The following is a 20,380-nucleotide window of genomic DNA, read 5'->3' as shown; positions in this document are numbered from 1 at the left end:
AAAAAAAGAGATAATATTTTTCAGACTTGTAATTGCTACTGCATTTGAAACACTAACTCTTTCAACTCTGTGCCAACATGTTGACTATACCTTGAAATTTTGTCTCCAATAGTATATTCCTCGTCATATTTCTAGATAAGGCTGATTGCAACAATAATTTCTAACAACTGAATCTATATTTGGAAATGCTTTAAATTTATACCGGCACTTGTGTGACTTGTTCGAACATGTCCTCTCGCTTTTTGGCAGCTGTACTTGAGGAGCAGGGGCCCTTTAAGAGGCGATCCCACGCGCGGACTCTAGGGGGCAGATCCCTCTCAGTAGTAGAAGCTGCGTTTCTCTTCTCGCCCTCCTCCACCACAGTCAGTCCAAAGTTGAGCTCGCTCGAATGCTGACAGACAATTAAAGCTGATAGCCCTCCTGTGTCTGCAGATAGCTAGGGACTTTTTGGAAGGGCCATTTCTGCAAAGTAGGCTACAACAAAACTCTGCGTGACATCGAGCGGTTCACGCGCGCGCTCTAACAAGACACTGACAATGAGCGGGAGTTGCGTCTCTACCTTTAACGGTTAAAGAGACTCTGGAATTAGAAGGGACATCGGGTCAATCTGACAACTGACAACAAAATATCACTGCATTCTGTGAGTACGCGTTGTTTGTTCGCGCTCGTGTTGCTCATGACTTGACATAACAGCGTTTTGATTCATAGCCCCGTTGTATGTGCTGTGGTTCTGACCATTCTTTTGTCACTATAGTGACTTACTGCTTGTGATGATTGTGTGCGGTGACGTTGTGGCGCTTTGTCCGTGGCTATTGGCGAGGTTCGCTGGAGAGATAGTTGTATTACATCAGTGCACCAAGTGACTGGGAGTGCGACACAGAGAGGAGGAAGACAGCGGTATCTGACCAGGTCTGGGTTAATGGTGTGAGTGTAAACGTTATTGCATTATTATATATACTCACGCATGTAGTTAATTAATATTGCACGGAGAATGATGTTTCCATGAGGTAAATTAATAACTGATTTAGTAATTTGTCAATATAATATTCAATTGCTTATGATAATTATGATATATTTCTTAATTGCATATTGTATTTTTGTCTTTCTGAAACACAGGGAGAGGTGTTATTGTTCGTTGATATTTGCACTAGACGCTCAAGAAACGTTCAGCACCATTTAGAGTAGAAAAAACGCATTAATGGAATGCGACTGTGACCGCGTCCCACTGCTTATCTAACTTGTGAACTTGTGAGTACCGGGGAGAGACGGAGAAAGCTTTAACTAAGCGATGGCGGAGACGAGCCTGGAGCCACTGTCCGCGATGGACGTTGCCATTGATCCGGACTTTGAGCCGCAAAAACGGCCGAGATCATGCACTTGGCCGCTGCCAGAGTCCAGCTCGGTGAAGCCTGCGTCCAACGACACTGACATAATCCCCGAGGAAGAGGATGATGAGGATGACAGCGCGATGGCAATACACGCCAATGGCACGGGTACAGGAGAGGACAGCGGCAGTCCAAGCATGGTCGAGGGACTGCTTGCCACAATCGGTCAGGAGAACATGGGTTCCCCGCTCTCCTCTCAGTCCTCACCCACGACCACAGCGAGCCCGGGGGTAAACGGCCAGGGCAGCCAACAGCAAACTCCCCGAAAGTCATCCGCGCGTAGGAACGCTTGGGGCAACCTGTCCTACGCAGACCTTATTACTAAAGCCATAGAGAGCACCCCGGACAAGAGACTGACACTGTCCCAGATCTATGAGTGGATGGTCAGAAGCGTCCCGTACTTTAAGGACAAAGGCGACAGCAACAGCTCAGCTGGTTGGAAGGTAAGCGCTCCGCTAGAATAAGAGAGAATGTGTGTGTGTGTGTGTGCGCGCGCGCGCGCGCATGCGCGTGTCTATGTGGGCTCGCGTGTGAAAAGGAATGCATGTGTTTATGTTTCTGTGTTTTTCTTCAATTTTGAACTGATGTCACTCTATATAGCAACAAGAAACACATGTCCTGGCGTGTTCGCACATGTTTGGCCACGCGTGCTCACGCGCATAGAAGCAGTACCGGAAGAGGTTTCTTGTGTTCGCGTGCACATGACTGAATGGTGTAGCGGGCTTAATGATGTCACCAGTAAACAAACAATTTCTCCGAACGCCAGCGTAAAATAAATAGCGAATTACCCATTGTCGGTATGGAGATTCCGTCTAACAAAACATTGTGCTCAACTGAAAAGTTTATTTAGATGGGCTCGTGCAATACGTCACCCTGTTATTTTGTAGAAACATAACATGTCCTGTGGAATAGACAGGGCATTCGTGTGATTATGTTTAAAACCTTAAAAATATCCACAGTGCCACGCCTAAAACATGTCCATATATTTAAACACGCCTATGTTCATATGCGCGCGCTCACACACATATACACACACACACACACTACTGCTTACGTAAAACTTGCCATAGTAAATTTACCTGAGATAGAAGCTGCCCAGATTGTTTATGTAGGTGTTGAATGGCATTAGGAATTGCGTAACAACTCAGAATGGTGCAAGGTTCTCCTGAGCAGTCAGTGTGCACAACTGCCTTCAAAGGCAGTGTTATGGCCATGGGCCAGTGCCAACACAAGACATATGGGCCTTTCACTGACAGAGACAGGGTGGCTTGGGGGAGGGGTTATATGGATGGGGCTGAGGTGGGGTAGTGGGTCCAAGGTCAAGGGCTGAGTTTGCTGCAGGAGGCCCAGCTCGCCTGTCCCATTGGCTGTAAATAGCAATGAATTATAATAGAGAAAGATGAGTTACTGCTAGGACTATGGCAACAGCAAACTATTTGGACTCCATCTCATTGTGGAACTGTTTGCAAATCGACTCCTCTAGCATACAGGATCTTTTATGCACCCCAGCCAAAATGATCATATTTCTCAAACAGCTATGCAAAACATTATTCAACAGTCAAACATGTTTTATGATCAAATACTATAACCACAATTCTAGCATGAATACACACAAATAAACTTTTCAAGGTCTTAGATTTTTCTTCAACATTGGTTACCTTCCCCTCTTCTTTTTGCCAGACGAGTTGTACAGTGCCTGTTCCCATTTCTGTCATCTAGAAAAATCTCTAACCATGTTCCACTGAACTTTACTCTCCTGTCTTATTTAACTCAAGCTGTAAATATGAGACACATTCCAGCACACGTTTGATGGACTCTGAGCAGATCTCTGTACAAAGTGAGTGTACCTGTGTTCACAGCCACAGATAAACAATGCTGTAATACACTGAGAAAACTGCTCACATGTAGATTCACATTTAAATACAAATGTAATAATTTTTAACTGATATGTACACAGTATGCAGATATGTGCACACAAATACAAACATTATTTAATATATATCTATCAAAACCAATGCAATTGGATAATCATTAATAATAAATAAATAAAGATTTCACAGGTCCATAACCCCCTGAAATTATGTATTACAATTTATTCATGTCTGTATTTTATAAAAGTAAAATACTATGTTTGCTTGACTGTGAGCAGATTGTAATCTCAATAGCAATGCGAGAGAACATATGAGAACACCAAAGTGATGCCCTATGCATTTTAGGACATGTTTGCAAAACCTGTAACACAGGGCTGGCTTTGTGCCAGCTTGTCTAATTAGGACTGCAGTGAGGAAAATAAAGGAAAGACAAAAAAGAGTAAGCAAGCAGATTAAATTGAGAAACAAAAAATGTATACTGAAAGAAGATAGGGATCCCGTGGATCCTTAAGTCAAAAAAAGTATTACATTTTGTGGCAGAAAGACAGGAATCGTGATATGACCTAATGTGATTATCAAACTTCAAAAGAATACGATTTAATAAAATAAATGCATGTGTCTTTCAAAGTGAAAACATGACTGTTGTATTTTCTCCAAGCACGCAGGGGCTTGTGAGCGTTTTCAACTGTTGCGGCGAGGTTCACAATCATTAAGCCATACCGGAATCAAATTTATGACAAGCTAGTGATCAATTGTTGATGATGTAGTGCTGATGAAATTTGACAATGTTTAGTTTTTATTGCTTTTATTGTAATATGTTGTTGATTATTGTAGGAGTGCACATTGTGGGTGTTTTACAAACTGCATTTTTGCACCCTTGAAGTGTTGTTCCAAACAAAAATAAGAAGTTTTTTTTTTAAACAAAGGGACTTTTTGTGAAGAGTAAATTCAAACTGTAAAGCCATGCTATCTATAGAGAGCCCACATCAAGAGCTTTGTCCTTTGTAGTGAGTAGGGCATAGGGATGATCACTTTAGATTGGAATTCGCCCTTTATTTCCCTTATTTGTTTGAATGAGCAGCTGGAAAATGTAAAGTGCAAACATTTGTCCCTGGTGTGTTTCAAAGTTAAATTGCCTTTAAAGTTCCATGCTATGAATCAAATCCCCAAAACCCCCATAAAGTGCATCTGGAATTTAAATAAATTTGGTCTTTTGTAGCCTCTGTCTGGCCCTCTCCATCATTGGCTACCAATTAAAAAAAAACTATTGGTAGTCTAACTGGCTTTCTTTCAACACATTATGGAATCATCACAATTAGTATTGGTCAACTTCTAATTTGTATTTATTTATATAATGATACATAAACCAATATTAATTTGATATATATGTGGAAAAAAAGTCTAGAGTATTTTAGTCTAGCATATAGCCTACCCTGTTTTACTGATAAGCAATGTTAAGGCCATGTTGAATGTGTGACTGCCTGTTTAAGCAACCGTCTGTGAAACATGATTTATTTTGAGATTGTGTTGGTTTATTTTGGTATGGGGATACAGTATTAATTTTATTTTTTCAGATCTTGAAAAAGGTCTTAAAAAGTCTTAAATTTGATTTTAAAAACTCTGCAGCAACACTGGAAGAACAAAAGATTAGTAGGCTTAAAATGGCTTATACAAGCACAAAGATTGGAATGGCCAGATACAGATGAAAAAAAATACAAGAAACTGCATCACTATGGCTACCAGATCGTTGGTCATTTCTCTGTTCTAATGAGAGGGTTTGAATTTCATTTGATCTCATAAAGAGGTTCCTTTGTTCCTGTAGAACATACTGTTGTGACTGCATGAGAAAAAGAGGTGGATTGACTGTTACTGCAAAGGTGACCATATGAAAATGCTATGTATTAATTTAATGATTTGGCTGTACAGTCAGAAATGCATTCCTCTTCACAATGTGCTCCAGCAGTGGCAGATTGCACATCCACTGCCAAATTATGTACTTTACTCTTTCTAAATAGTCTATCCTTTAATTATTTAATGATTCAAGCATTAATTCAGGTCATTTTATTACATTTTTAAGAGTCAGCTCTTGGCTGAGAGTATCTCACAGTCACACACACTCGCACACATACACATTCATCTGTATCCTCTTACCTATGTTATTATCATGTATAACCCCTCTGTTTATCTCACATTTAAAAATAATATGATTATGCAACATATATATAACAAACTACAATTGTAACATTTTGCAATATTCTTGTTCCTGGAACACTTACAATTCTGAGCAGCTGTGCTAGACCTAGTTGAAATGTTTCAGTAACGGCAATGAGAATAGAAGGATCACCTTCCAGAAGGTCCATATTAAGAAAATTACACTTGGTAAAGTTCCAGGGTGTAGATTGGGGCTATTTTAAGTGTTTCTTGTTATCCATTTATTGTCAAGAGGGTGGGGTAAACCGTTTAAAGATGCAACATTAATTTAATAAATGCACAGATGCAAGCAGCATTACACTAGAAGAAGTACCATACATTAAATCTGTATCTTTAAAGGCTATTTCATCCAAAGCACAAAGGAAATGTGTGGGCTGTATGATTGCCAACACACTGCAATTCCTATAATTGTCCACTCATGGAATCCACTTAGTGTGTTTGATTCTTCTGTTGAATCATTGTGAATACTGGTGTTAAGTGCTTTTATGTGTGCATGGCTGGCATGAATCTTCGTGCTGTGTAATGTTACAAAATGCTGAGATGGTTTGTATACTTCTCTGTCTAGTACTGAATCTACAAATACAGTATGAGTGCCAGAGAGACAGGCCAGGAAAGTACAGATGATGAGGCATTCTGTGTGTTTAGGGGCATGATTGAAATACATTTAAGTGAAGGTTGTTGATAAGGAGTTGTAGATGATTCGCTATGGTTACATGCAAGGCTGTTGACATGGATGCACAGGTAGGCTGAGTGTTGTTTGATAAGGTGAAAGCCTGCTTGCTTTCTTCTCCTTACACTGCACTGACAGAACACACCACTGATAAGCCTGATAAGCATATGGACCAAAGCTTGATGGATTCAACCATGACCACTTACACTCACTCTAACTCTTACAAATGCATACAATCTTTTTCTTCCCCTCAACATGCAGACATTTTCATATTTGAGAACATTTCATTAAAACACAGACTTCCTGACTGGGTGGCGACTACAGCGGCCCATCAGATGCAGCTATGCTGTGGTAAGGACATTTGAATGCCTTTCTAGTTTAGCCCATATTTCATCACAGTTCAACTCATAATGTTTTTTTTTTTACAGCACTTTTCACAACACACATCGTTTCAAAACAAATTTGCATGAAATCGTGCTTTAACAGAAAATTAAACCATAATATCTCTAAAGTCTTAGTCATCATTATATAATTGTAAATTGTGTATAAAAATAAATAATTAAATTGTTAAATAATAATTTTATTTAGAACTCCAGTGAGCAAGCCATAGGTGACTGTGACAAGGAACACAAAACTCCACACGATGTTGGTTAATGGAGAAAAATAACCTTGGGAGAAACCATGCTCACTGTGGGGGCCAGTTCCCCTCTGGCTAAACAGCATGAATATAATGCCAATATTAGTTATTTGTGTGCAGTGCAAGTCATGGTTTAAAATGTTCAAACTAAGTAAGTGTTAAGTGTGAGTGTTTAAACAAAGATTTTGTATAAACTGGAAGATTAATGACTAATGTCTTTGATGTCCATCCGGGATTAACTGCAGACGTTCACATGGACACATTGTTCGCTGATGAAGGCTTTTGTTGGCAATTAATTGATAGTATTTGTATTCCATTTCAAGAGTGTAGTCCATCAATAAATAAAGGTGATGCAGGCAGAGATCAATGAGGTGCATCGCAGTTCAACCGGCTGGTCATTTCGGTGAGGTCCATCCTAAATCCAATGTATCAAATAAAGTATCCAATGTCTTCCAGTTCTAGTTGGCATCAGTTCATCCTCTGAAGTCCATTGTAAAAGACATCATTGTCATCATCATTCAGTAACATGTAGCAGTGGAGTCCGACACAAGCAGGAACGTGGCTGGATCTGGCCAGCTCTGGTAACCTTTGGATATGAATCCGGAGGTTGAGACAGGGAAGCAAATAGAATAATATTAGCGTAGATGCCATTCAATTTATTGCAGAGTTATAGATTATGAGAAATAATTCTGGTTCTGGCAGACCTAACTAAAGCAGCCTAATGGCACTTTTCCACTGCACATTACAGTTCGACTCGACTCTACTCACTTTACTGAGCTTGCTTTTCCACTGCTGTTTAATGCCGCCTCAACATGGGTGGGATTATAGGCTGATCGTCATAGTTGTGCTGCCTCTACTGCCGTGACATCTTCTTAAACGGGACACAAAACAATAAACAATAACATGACCGCTAGCTGTTAGCTACTAACTCATTGTGCTGCATAAAGCAGTTGTTGCATGGTGATTTTACACAAGTGTAACATTTAAATTGGCGTCGTTGTTTTAGAAGCAAGCTTTCCAGTAGCTAGTCAACTAAATAAAGTGAAGCTTTCAAGCAGATTATAGAGTTAACGTGCCATCCTCCATTGTGGACTCCTGCCATGGCTGAGTCCAGGGCACTCTCCCTCCCATTGCTCACTGGTGTAGATATCGTCCATTTGGTCGAACCACTTACACTTTTCCTTGATGGTTCTGTAGTCACGTTTAAGTTTTTTTTTTACTTTTCCCTACACTGTTTGTAGGTCCAGCGGTAGCCGTGTGCGGCCAAAGCTGAGACACTTCCTGAAAGACTTTTTCGTTTTGCGTTGCTTCGTCGCTAACGAGAGGAACGTCTGCACCTCGTTTATTGATCATGGCGTGGTTTTTCGCACAGCCATTTCTTTTTACAATTCGAAAGTCGCATGAACAAATGAGACTGATATCACTGTAGCTAACTTTAAAACTAGCGGGATGATGTTCCGTGTCCCAAATCCAGTGATGCTGGTAGTGACGATTCTCTCTGACCAATCAGTAATCTGCAGGGTTTTGACATCACATTTAGGATCGGCTCTGCTCGCTTGGAACCCAAACCGACGTGGTACTAAGTACCAGGTACTATCCACAGTGGAAAACCCCCAAAAAGTGAGCAGAGCCGAGTTGAGTCGAGTTGTACTGTGCAGTGGAAAAGCCCCATAATTGTGAGTTGATGGATAAATTAGGTGTATGCCTGGCTAAACTGAGCGAGTGTGTCTGTGTCCCAAACAGTGTTAGGGAGACTTCCATAGTTTTGGAGCCAAATAGGAAAATGATCTACCTCTTTTTGTGGATTTAGATATTCTAGGAACTATTAACAGGCCAGAATTATGTCATCGTAATGAACGTGATGGAATATAGCATGGTGGAAGGTCACTTAATTACTGTGGAGCTAGACCATTCAAAGCTTTGTATGTAGTTGACAGAATTTTAAAATGAATATGAAATTGAACAGGTAGCCAATGTAATGATAGAAAAATTACTTGTTCTAGTCAGCACACTGGCAGCTGCATTTTGAACCAATTAAAGTTTATTTATTGAACATGTAGTGCATCCTCCCAGTAATGCATTACAATCATCTAGTCTAGAATTCGTTTTTTGGAATCAGCAACAGAGAGCATGTGTCGTAACTAGTTATATTTCTGAGGTGGAAGTTGTAAATTAAATTTTCAAAGGACAGATTGGTATCAAATATAACACCTAAGTTCTACGCTGTAGAAGACGACAAAACAGTACATCCATCACGAGTCAAATAATATTTTAGCAGCTTATTTCTAGAGGTTTTTGGTCCCATAATTAGTACCTCTGTTTTGTCGGAATTAAGTAGAAGGACATTTCTGGTCATCCAATTTTGATTTCATTGATACGCTCTGCTAATTTGGAGAATTGTGAGTTATGTTGGGTTTAGAAGAAATATCAAGTTGGGTATAACCAGCATAACAATGGAAACTTATTTCACGATCCTGGATAATATCTCCCAGGGGTAACATGTATAATGCTACGTTCACACCGGACGCGAATAGCGCGTCAGGCGCGAGTGATTTCAATGTTAAGTCAATGCAAAGACGCGTTACGCGCGTAAAAAATTCCTGCGGCGCGAATGAGGCGTAGAGCGTGCGCGGTAGACGCGAATACGCCTCATTCGCAGCGTCAAGTTCGCGCAATTGCGCGAATTGAGCGTCTGGCGTTACGCGCGAATGGTGCATTTTGTGCATTCACGCGTTTGACGCAATTCGCGTCTGCCGCCCGAGTTGAAAAATCTGAACTTTGGCGTCAATTCGCCGCGTTAACCAATCAGGAGCCTAGCTGCCTGCTGCCCTCCTTCCTCTTCTCCTATGCCGTTCCTGTGGCTCTTCCACCTTCCAAGCGAGGTCCTTTTTGTTCCTGTCTCTTAATGTAAATAGTTTGCACATATTGTTCATTTTTTTCAGTTCATATTGTTATTTTATATGTTTTGCCTAAATAATTTTTTTTACGTTTTGCCTAAATATGTTTTTTAATGTTATACCTAAAATTACTTCATATGTTTGGCCTCAATAAATTATTTTGTAATATGACTAAATGCCTGGTGTGGTTCTAATGCACAAACAAAGCAAATCTTTTATCACATAACTTGATTTCAATATATGAGACATTTTGATTTTGTATTGATTGCTATTTATTCCATATCTAAATCTAGATTATATGAAACATTATTATTGTAATGTAAAGACAACCAACATTAGTGTCTGGACAGTGTTGAATAAGGAAAAAACACAGGACAGGTTAATTACTTTTTGAGGCTGGCTCCATTTATCATCAAAACAAAAATAAATAAATAATTTAACCTGATATACTACCATGGAAAACCTGACATTTTTAAAAAGTCTCAACTTAATAAATGTGCATGTTGTGGACCTGACATCCTGGAACTGGGGCTGACAACCTGGGAAAAAAAAATATATATATAATAATAATGGACTATTTTTAGATAGTTTAGCTCTTTATAGGTTTGTGGGTGGCTCTTAAAAGAGCCGTTGTGGGGAAGTCATGAGGAGGACTTCAAGCGCTACTCCGTCGGCTGCCATGGTACTGCTCCCTCCGCCGAGAAGTGTGCCATGAAGACATCCCTCACCCGGAGTGCCTCTCTGGAGGAGTTGTTGGCCGCAACCCGACCCAGACCTGGCAGTGGCTCCTCTCCAGCATGTCCCGCCCCTCGCAGCAGGTGCCTCTCTCCCTCCGAACACCTCAGAAAGTTGTGGAGAAGACACGTCGCCTTCACACACTTCTCCGCAACTTCTGGGTGGACCTCGATGAGGCGGCGGTACATCCTCCACTGTGAGGAGAGGATGCCAAAGCGTTCTCCACCACCAGCCTGGCTCTGAGAGGCGGTAGTTGAAGACACGCCTCTCTGGAGGACAGCATAGAGGGTAGTTCCACCTCTCCTGGAATCCTTCTGCGATGGACCTCCAGTCATCAGTGGTGGGCACAGCCATGTACTGCTCCACAAGACAGTCCCAGATTGCAGTCACAACCTGGTGGACGATCTGGCTCACTGTTGAGACACCAACCCTGAAGCTGGACGCTATGGTCCTGAATGAGTCCCCTGTGGCAAGAAACCTAGAAAATATTTTTATAAGTACACTTGTAGTTACATATTCAACTATATACAATAACCAGTCTGTTTTACTTTAATGCACCATATTTGTTTGTTTGCTAGCAATTTTGCAAGCAATTTAACAAAGTTTTGAATCTTCAAAACAAAAGGGTATATGTGTATATGGTTTAAATCACTAGTGTGCCAATAACCAACTGATTATCAAAAGAAAGAGTAATGTTACTACATATTGCTTACAGATAGAGACATGACAGTATCATTTTTAGGTTATAGCAGTTAACCGAGTAGCGTTATCACTAGAAAGAGCACTACATATTGCTTACAGATAGAGACATTATCACGTCTGCCAAAATAATATTTTATTTTTTTGGTTAACGTTACAGCAGTTAACTGAGTATCACTAGAAAGAGCACCAACAGTGGTATCCGTACCACACAGTTTGAAAAACATTGCTAGCATAGCGTAAATTAACATATATTTAATATACTGTATTTAACATTTTATATACATTTACTAACCGAAGACAGATGGACAGGAGCTCCGCGGCTGGGATAGAGCGCCTGTATCCTCGCTCCGATCGCGGGACAACAGGTCATCAAACTGGAGCGGGACAAGCGGAAGTACCGCTGAAAGCGGCCGTCATCCAGGCGCAGCTCCTGGAGCAAATGATGAAATTCGCCGAACTGGGAACGCCTCCGGAGGGTCTGGTGGACCCAAGTACGGCGACGACGACCCATACGCCGCTGTTCTGCTCTCCAGAGCAAATACAGAGCGGTGACTCTCTCCACGAATGCTTCGATCAACATCAGCCATCTTGTAAAAAGATGGCCGTCAACGGATTTCAGCCTCTGGCCGGCGTCACGCGGCGTAAATTTCGCTTCAAACTTTTGTTTTTACGCAGCGTCAATTTCAGCTCTTGACGCTGAATGGATTCAAAGTGGTCAAGCGTATAACTAGACGCGGTAGGCGCGAATTTGACGCGCTATTCGCGTCCGGTGTGAACGCAGCATAAGGAGAAAAGCAGAGGCCCTAAAACTGATCCTCATGGCACTCCATACTTGACTTTTGTTTTGTTTGATTCCTCGTTTACACATACAAAGTGGTAGCTGTCTGATAAATAGGACCTAAACCATGCTAATGCAAGTCCAATAATGCCAACATAATTCTCCAGCCTATTCAATGGAATGGTGTGATCTATGTTGTCGAAGGCAGCACTAAGATCTAAAAGCACTAGAAATGAAATGCAGCCACGATCAGATGATAAGAGCAAGTAATTTCTAACTCTGATAAGTGCAGTCTGTGTACTGTGATGGAGCCTAAATACTGACTGAACTTGTTCATATATACCATTTCTCTGTAGAAATTAACATAGTTGGGAGGACACTATATTTTCTAGTATTTTTGACATAAATGGGTGATTTGAAATCTGTATGTATTAGCCAATTCAGCACAATCAAACTGTAGCCTCTTAATAAGCAGTTTGATAACTGCTATTTTAAAGTTTTTTGGGACATGTCCTAATGATAGTTAGGATCACTACTTTATTTTAAGAATGTGAAATATCAGAATAATAGTAGAGAGAATTCTTTATTTCAGTTTTATTTCTTTCATCATATTCCCAGGTGGGTCAGATGTTTACATACACTTTGTTAGTATATGGTAGCATTGCCTTTAAATTGTTTAACTTGGGTCAAACATTTTGGGTAGCCTTCCACAAGCTTCTCACATTAAGTTGCTGGAATTTTGGCCCATTCCTCCAGACAGAACTGGTGTAACTAACTCAGGTTTGTAGGCCTCCTTGCTCGCTTACGCTTTGTCAGTTCTCCCCAGAAAATTTCTGTCGGATTGAGGTCAGGGCTTTGTGATGGCCACTCCAATAGCTTGACTTTGTTGTCCTAAAGCCATTTTGCCACAACTTTGGAGATATGCTTGTAGTTATTGTCCATTTGGAAGGACCATTTGCGACCAAGCTTTAGCTTATTGGCTGTGTCTTGAGATGTTGCTTCAATATATAAATATATATATATATATATATATTAGGGCTGTCAATCGATTAAAATTTTTAATCGAATTAATTATATTGTCACCCGCTTGATTAATCGCATATACAAATATTTGCTGAGAAAGCCCCTCATATAACAATAATTCAATATATAATGATTATACATATTTATATCAATATATAATTATACATAGTTATCTTTAAATATTTTAAAATTATATATTATATATATAAAATATTCAGATAATTAAAATGCATGACATTCTTGTAGCAGAAGAGTTAATCATTGATAAGACAATATAAAAAGTAGCTTTAGAATACAATGTATTGTTTACTACCATATTATTGATCATAAGTCAATCATTGGCATACAGTTCACAACAATCCATTACACAAGTGAATTTGTCAATCAGTTGGGGATTTATTATGATTTCTTTAAATTAATGCTTACAAAACTTTTACATCTAGAGCCAAGAGGTATATTAAAACAAACAACATCAAAAAGGAAAATAAATAAACAGTTTAAATAAAAATATCAAATTGTTTACATATTTCAATACACTTTACAGCTTTCTTGTTACTCAAACTGGAAATTGTTCTTAGGTATTGCTAAACATCTGAATTAAAACTATTGGTTTATAACCACCATTCTTACATTAATGAATACTAAACTTTGCCAAGTTGACAACACTCATAAACGTTGGCTGCGCTGTTTCTTACCTTGCTCTACGTTGACTTTACTAACGTTAGTTCCAGCTTCTCCGTCACCACCTTTTTTAAAATATTTGTTTAGGACATCTCGAAGGCCTCTATTTTCTTCTTCCCTTCTTCTCTTTTCTTTTCTTTTCTGAGCACCAGACTTGTGCTGACCGGACATTTTGATCGTAACGTTAGTCTACTGAACTTCAAATCAAATGACAACATCAAATTTTGATCAGTGGCCAAACCATTTTTGTTTTGGGGGTGGGCGGGGGTTCTTGACCACTATTTCAAGGACAATTAGGAAGAAAACAAATAAAAAGCAGGCGGGCCTGTTGCCAACTAAAGCAGAAAATGAATCAAATAATATTCCTTATGAAGAGACATGTCATAGCTAAAAAAAAACGAATAAAACATTTTCAAAACAAAGTTGAAAGCTGGGAATAATATGATCTTTAACAATCTTGCAGAAATCAGACCAAAACAAGTCGAGTAGAGACAACTCCAAAATAAATGAAAAAATGTTTCTGCCTGCAGACCACAAAATGTACAGAATATATCGACATCACAATTAAATCTATCTACAAGAAAATAATTAGTGAGGTAGTACTTAAATAAGTTTGAAGGAAATTTCTTTGATTTTAATTGTGATTAGATTTTTATGGGGTAATTTCCAAATTTTGCACCATCTCAATCCAGCCACACCCTGCGTTAGACATGCTTGCGTCGCGTCTCAGGTGTGTTGCATCATAAACATAAAATGTTTAAGTCACTGTGTTAAGTTAAATATAGTTTAATACTCAATCTTTAAACCATCTTGAGATCCCTTCTAGGGCTGGGATAAACTATTATTTTTTAAACGATTAATCTAGCGATTATTTTTTCGATGCATCGATTAATCTAACGATTCATTTTCCCAGTCCGATTCGATTTCGATTATCTCCCCATTAATTGACTAATAGCAATTTATACATGTTGATTTACATATCTGAATGGAAAAAAAAATGAATTCCTTAACATTGCAATATATGTTTATTGCTCTTAAAATTCCAAAATAAAAGACTATACAAGTGCAAAGTAATGCATTCTTAGTCAGAGGTAGCATTCAATAAAACCTTGAAGCCTTGAAACCACATAGGCCTAGCTTACTGAAAAAAAGTGCATCTTGTAATTCTTCTTTCAGAATAAAATAACAACAACTTGATGTCTAGCATTCAATAAAAAAATAAAAAGGTCACCCAAAATACTTGTTTAGAGCAATTGAAAGAATACAGTAACTATTGTAAACTTGAGGGCTTTAAGCTAATACAGAAAGTGCTTTTCCAACAAAAAATAAATAATGAAAATAAACATTCAGAATTCAACATTTATGTTGAACATACTGAAAAAAAAGCATCTTCATTCACATGCAAATAACAACTTACACTCTGACACTTTCCTTTCACCTTAAGAATACTGTGTGTGTGTGTGTGTGTGTGTGTGTGTGTGTGTGTGTGTGTGCGGGGCCTCTTCAGGTGCTGGTGCATTACCGTGGTGCTAGAATGGAAGGCCATCTCCATTTTGCAAAGACGACATATCACGGAGTTGTTTCCTTTAATTTAAAAGAATTCCCATACTTTAGAGGAACGAGTGCCTTGCACTTCTGATAGTCTCCTGGAGCCACTCGTGTTGCTACTACTCTCCGTCGCCGCCATCTTTGTTTTGGGTCTGACGAATCGACGCGCATATTTTGCGTCGATGTATTTTTTGCGTCGCGTTGTCCCAGCCCTACGTGTGTTTTGAACGCAAGAACCCCTACTGAAGTGTTTTCTTCCCTGTAATAAACTTCTCGTTGCTCATACAGCTGAAGTTTCACTTAAACAGGTGGTACTACAAGCTTGAATTTCTCAGGAATCTTCCAAATTATGGTCTGGGGGAAGTGCGATTTAAATGCGTTAATTATTTTTAACGCGTTATTTTTGTAAAACGAATCGCACTGAATTAACGCTTTAAATCGACAGCCCTAATATATATATATAATATATATTATATATATATATATAATTTCCTTTTATAATTCACCTTTTGTGAAGTGCACCAGTCCCTGCTGTAGCAAAGCACCCCCACAACATGCTGCCACCCCCATGCTTCACGGTTGAGATGGTGTTCTTTGGCTTGCAAGCCTCACCCTTTTTCCTTCAAAAATAACAATGGTCATTATGGCCAAACAGTTCCATTTTTGTTTCATTAGTAGAGGACATTTCTCCAAAAAGTAAGATCTTTGTACCCACGTGCACTTGCAAACTGTAGTCTGGATTTTTTATGGTGGTTTTAGAGCAGTGACTTCTTCCTTGCCGAGCAGTCTTACAGGTTATATCAATATAGGATTAGTTTTACTGTTGATATAGATACATGTCTACCTGTTTCCTCCAGCATCTTCACAAGGTCCTTTGCTGTTGTTCTGGGATTGATTTGCTTTTAACTCAAAACTATTTTCATCTCTAGGAGACAGAATTTGTCTCCTTCCTGAGTTGTATGATGGCTGCATGGTCCCATGGTGTTTATACTCGCGTACTATTGTTTGTACAAATGAACATTTTACCTTCAGTCATTTGGAAATTGCTTCCAAGGATGAACCAGACTTGTGGAGGTCCTTAATTGTTTTTGTGAGGTCTTGGCTGATTCATTTTAATTTTCCCATGATGTCAAGCAAGGAGTCACTGAGTTTGAGCCTTAAAATACATCCACAGGTACACCTCCAATTCAGAACACCTCCTCTCGGAAGCTAATTGTCTAAAGACATGACATAATTTTCTGGAATTGTCCAAACTGCTTAAAGGCACAGTTAACTTCAGGTATGTAAACTTCTGACCCACTGGAATTGTGATAGTCAATTAAAAGTGAAACAATCTGTTTGTAAATTTGTTTTAGAAAAATTACTTGTTTCATGCACAAAGCAGATGTCCTAAATGACTTCCCAAAACTGTAGCTAATATTAAATCTGTCGAGTGATTAAAAAATTAGTTTTAATGACGTCAACCTAAGTGTATGTAAACTTCTGACTTCAACCGTACATATTGTGGCTTTTTTTTTAGCTAGTTTTGTTAGCTCTTCATGATCTATGACAGCAAATGATTGAACTTGCTCATGAGGAAAATTATGAGACACTGTTTTCTGAGGTGCTGAGGTTGCATAATTCCAATTTTATTTATGATGATTTCTATTTTATCAGTAATTAAATTCATGAAGTCATTTCTATTGTGCTGCGATGGAATATCTAGTTCAGTCGAGGCTTTATTCCTAACCAATTTAGCCATAGTACTGAATAAACACCTAGGATTGTTGTGGTTAGTTTGAGTTTGCTAAAATATGCTAACCTGGCAGCTTTTAGTGCCTGTCTGTAGCTATAGACCCTTCCATGCACCGCAAAATTCCACTAATTTTGTATTCTTCCACTTGTGCTCCATTTTCTGAGCTGCTCTCTTGAGAGCATGAGTGTGATAATTGTACCATGGTGCAAGCTTTTTTCTTTTATTTTCTTTAATCAAAGGTGGGTGACAATATCAAGAGTGCTAGAGAAGACTGTATTTATATTTTCTGTTATTACACCAAGTTCTTCTAGACTTTTTGAATTACTGGGTATGTGAGACACTTCTGTAATATTATTAATTTCCTCCCATCCCTCTATCTCTCTCTATGTAAAGGTGTGCTTTCTTGCAGCTCTGACCTGAGGCTTTTGAAAGTTTAATCTGTTTTCTTCTCGGCCCATCATTTCCAATTATGTCTGTCTGACCTGAGTGCTGAGCAGGGGCGAATAAAGTGTTCTCAGTTCAAATTTAATTGAGTACAATAAAGCTAGCTTTCTGTGTCAGGAGCTTTTGGCAGACATAGCCAGCAATAATGGAAGGAGATGGGGCTTTGTAATGAGTGATTATTACAGTGAACAGAGGGAAATTCTAGTTTTAAAGAAACATGTCCTTACTGACAGTGTCGTATATCAGCCCTTTGAGAGGTAATAGAGAAACATTACCAGACAAGATTGGGCGATTATTAGCCTAGTTGGGGTGCAGGTGGTTTATTTTAGTGTTTGTGTGTGGGGGTGTGTGTCGACTTTTGATTAGCCACAGGATCAGATTGATTCACCCAGATTAGATTTAGATTATGGTATATTGAGTGTTACGGTTACTGTATGTGTATGGGCTGAAATATGTGCCACCAGAAACTGAATTTGAACCATTTATATTTGAATTTGAATGGCTAAACTTGAATAATTGCATTGAAAAACTGAATTTGAATCACATAATTTGAAATTGTATTGTTTAATTAAAATTGAATTTATTCAAAAACTGAATCTGAATTGTATCATTTGAAATTGAATTTATTCATTTGGAACTGAAGTCCAATAAAATTTGATCCTCACTGAAAATTAAACACTCTATATATCTTCACATTCACTTCTCACAATTCAGATTCAGTTCTCAATTTCAAGTTACTGAGACAGACATCCGGGTAGTTTGAGGATGAAGGAAGAGCAATCGAGCGCAGATCGATAGATAGCGTTCATTGAGCACAGGACTCCTCTTGGGCCAATCAGCACCAATGTTTTGGAGCACAGTACGTTACCCGCCATGAAACTATGGAATTACGATTGTGTCAATAATAATGAATGTAACTTTATAAAACTGAACGTAACTTTATAAAACTGAACGTAACTTTTTCAGAAACTATCACAAATATTCCATTACAAAAGACGAAAAACACAATTAAAATAAAAAAAAATGAACTCAGTCGCACGAATTTAACAGGCTCTTCAAATATGCTTCATTTTTTGTTAATGTTTTTCAAAGATTCGTTTTCGCAAATCGTGGATTCTGAATACATTGCCACAGATTCACTTACGCTTCGCAGTTTCTCGTTTGCTGTTTTGAGACAAACCTCTCGTGGGGGTGGGCTTAACAGTGATCTACTCTGATTGGATAGTGAGCTTTTGATGGACAGGTGCTCTCTGACCCGAATGTACAGACGTCACTCAGTGGCGCGCATATTGGAAAGCTCTCGCGGTGATTTGTAGTTATGCAATACGTCGTGCTTTGTTGTATTACTTACTAACAATATGTAAATAATATTTGACCTATAATTATATAATTTAATATTATATGAGACCTTCGATCGTCTAATAATCGTCTTCGATCAGTCTGTAAAGATGAGCTCTCAGGAGAGACACGGAGCGGCATCATCTTCCTCCTCCTCTTGTTTTTTATTTATTTAAAAAAAAAAAATGTATTATTTTTTTTAATGCAAAGAACAGGAACATACAAAAGAGAAAGCATACGTACATCACATAATATCAACCAAAACAATAAAGAAGACAAAAATAAATAGGAAAAAAAAATAATAATTAAAAAAAAATAATAATAATAATGTATATAACAATAAATGAAGAGGTAGGGCCATTACATCACACAAAAATGTTCACATGAAGAGATCAAATGCAGTGCAGATTCTAACAGTCCTTATGGCTTTCTTATTAGTAGATACTGAAATCAAATTTAGATAATTTTCTATTTCTTTTAAGAAGACAGAGAAGATAGGTTTACAGTTTAAAAATTTGCATTTGTGAATATAGAATTTGCTTAGGATAATAATTAAATTAATAACAAAACAGACATTTTCGTTTGTGGGGTCTGAATCAAAATACCCAAATATAATGTTTCTCATATGTATTGAGAAGCCTGGCAAAATCTTACACTTGATAAAAACATCAATATCATTCCAGAGCTTCTGAGTGTAATGACACGACCAAAATAAATGAACCACTGTTTCATCAGAATTCACACAAAAAGAGCATGTTAGCTCAATGTCAGATTTAAATCTTTGTATACATTTCTTAACGGAATAGAACCTGTGTATCAACTTAAAGGAAATGTCTTTCACTTTATTTGTGAGAATGAATTTCTGCTGTAAAGACCAGATTGTTTTCCAAACAAATTATTCCAAAAGGAAATAACAGGTGGAACAGAAATCAAATCCTTAAGAAATAAAGATCTTATAGTTTTTAGTTTTCGACTCTGAAAAACAGATTTGACCAACAGAAGTATCACAAGGTTTAGGAAAGGATGCAGTAGATACTGGGGTGAAGTAATTACGGTTTTTAAAAAGCATACATAAACCAGAGGGAATAGCACCCATTACTGTAGCAAATTCTTTTGGGGTTACTGGTATTTGGTATTCCCACATACATTGGAGTAAATGGATAGAAATTGTCTAATTTTACAGCTTCAACACAGTGGTGGAATATTGCATATATTTTATTATATTTATTCACAATGTTTTGATAAACACATATAAAATATCATATTTTTATATATTTTTTAATAATTTTTTTATTGTCATTCACAAGTTTGCAATGCACTGATGTCATGTCATGATGTTATGTAGTTTGATTGTTTGCACTTTTGCACAGTTATTATATTCAAGGACCTGTCAATGTAGACAGTGCAGATATCAAACTGGTCTTTATTGGCAGAAATCAAACTGGTCTTTAAATCTTGGTGCAGATGCTGCATCTGCAGCTGTACATAACAACCTTGAAATTCTTAACCAGTCGCTCGGCAATACCAGCACAAGGCAGGGTCAGCAGCAGTCCGTTCAGCAGTCGGGGCAGAGTCAAACAGTGGACCAAGATATGGCCAGGTTTCAGTTTTGCAGTCATGACAATGACAAAACAGCAACATTTTATTTAGCATGCATTTACAATACAACAATAAATTTGCAAAATAAAGCCAGAACTGTTGCACACTGTAACGTTACATGAATAA

At 38.4% G+C, this 20,380-nt stretch overlaps 1 protein-coding gene across 4 annotated transcripts in view; it reads left to right on the top strand.

Moving 5' to 3' along the window:
- The first annotated feature begins 378 nt into the window (after positions 1 to 378).
- LOC127623855 (forkhead box protein O3-like) overlaps positions 379 to 20,380 on the top strand; it is a 58,647-nt gene continuing 38,645 nt past the window's right edge. For 2 of the 4 annotated variants that reach the window (XM_052098421.1, XM_052098422.1), the window contains exons 1-3: positions 379 to 640; positions 755 to 924; positions 1,117 to 1,828. In XM_052098421.1, coding sequence (XP_051954381.1) covers positions 1,289 to 1,828 — 540 coding nt within the window. In that variant the 5' untranslated portion in view covers positions 379 to 640; positions 755 to 924; positions 1,117 to 1,288. Of the gene's footprint in view, positions 641 to 754; positions 1,008 to 1,116; positions 1,829 to 20,380 lie in introns of all 4 variants that reach the window. The other 2 variants (XM_052098423.1, XM_052098424.1) reach the window with 2 other exon arrangements.

Source organism: Xyrauchen texanus, chromosome 30, assembly GCF_025860055.1.
Source record: "Xyrauchen texanus isolate HMW12.3.18 chromosome 30, RBS_HiC_50CHRs, whole genome shotgun sequence".
Taxonomy (NCBI): Eukaryota; Metazoa; Chordata; class Actinopteri; order Cypriniformes; family Catostomidae; genus Xyrauchen; species Xyrauchen texanus.
The sequence above is the reverse complement of the archived record's forward strand: the minus strand, read 5'-3'. Positions and strand labels throughout refer to the sequence as shown.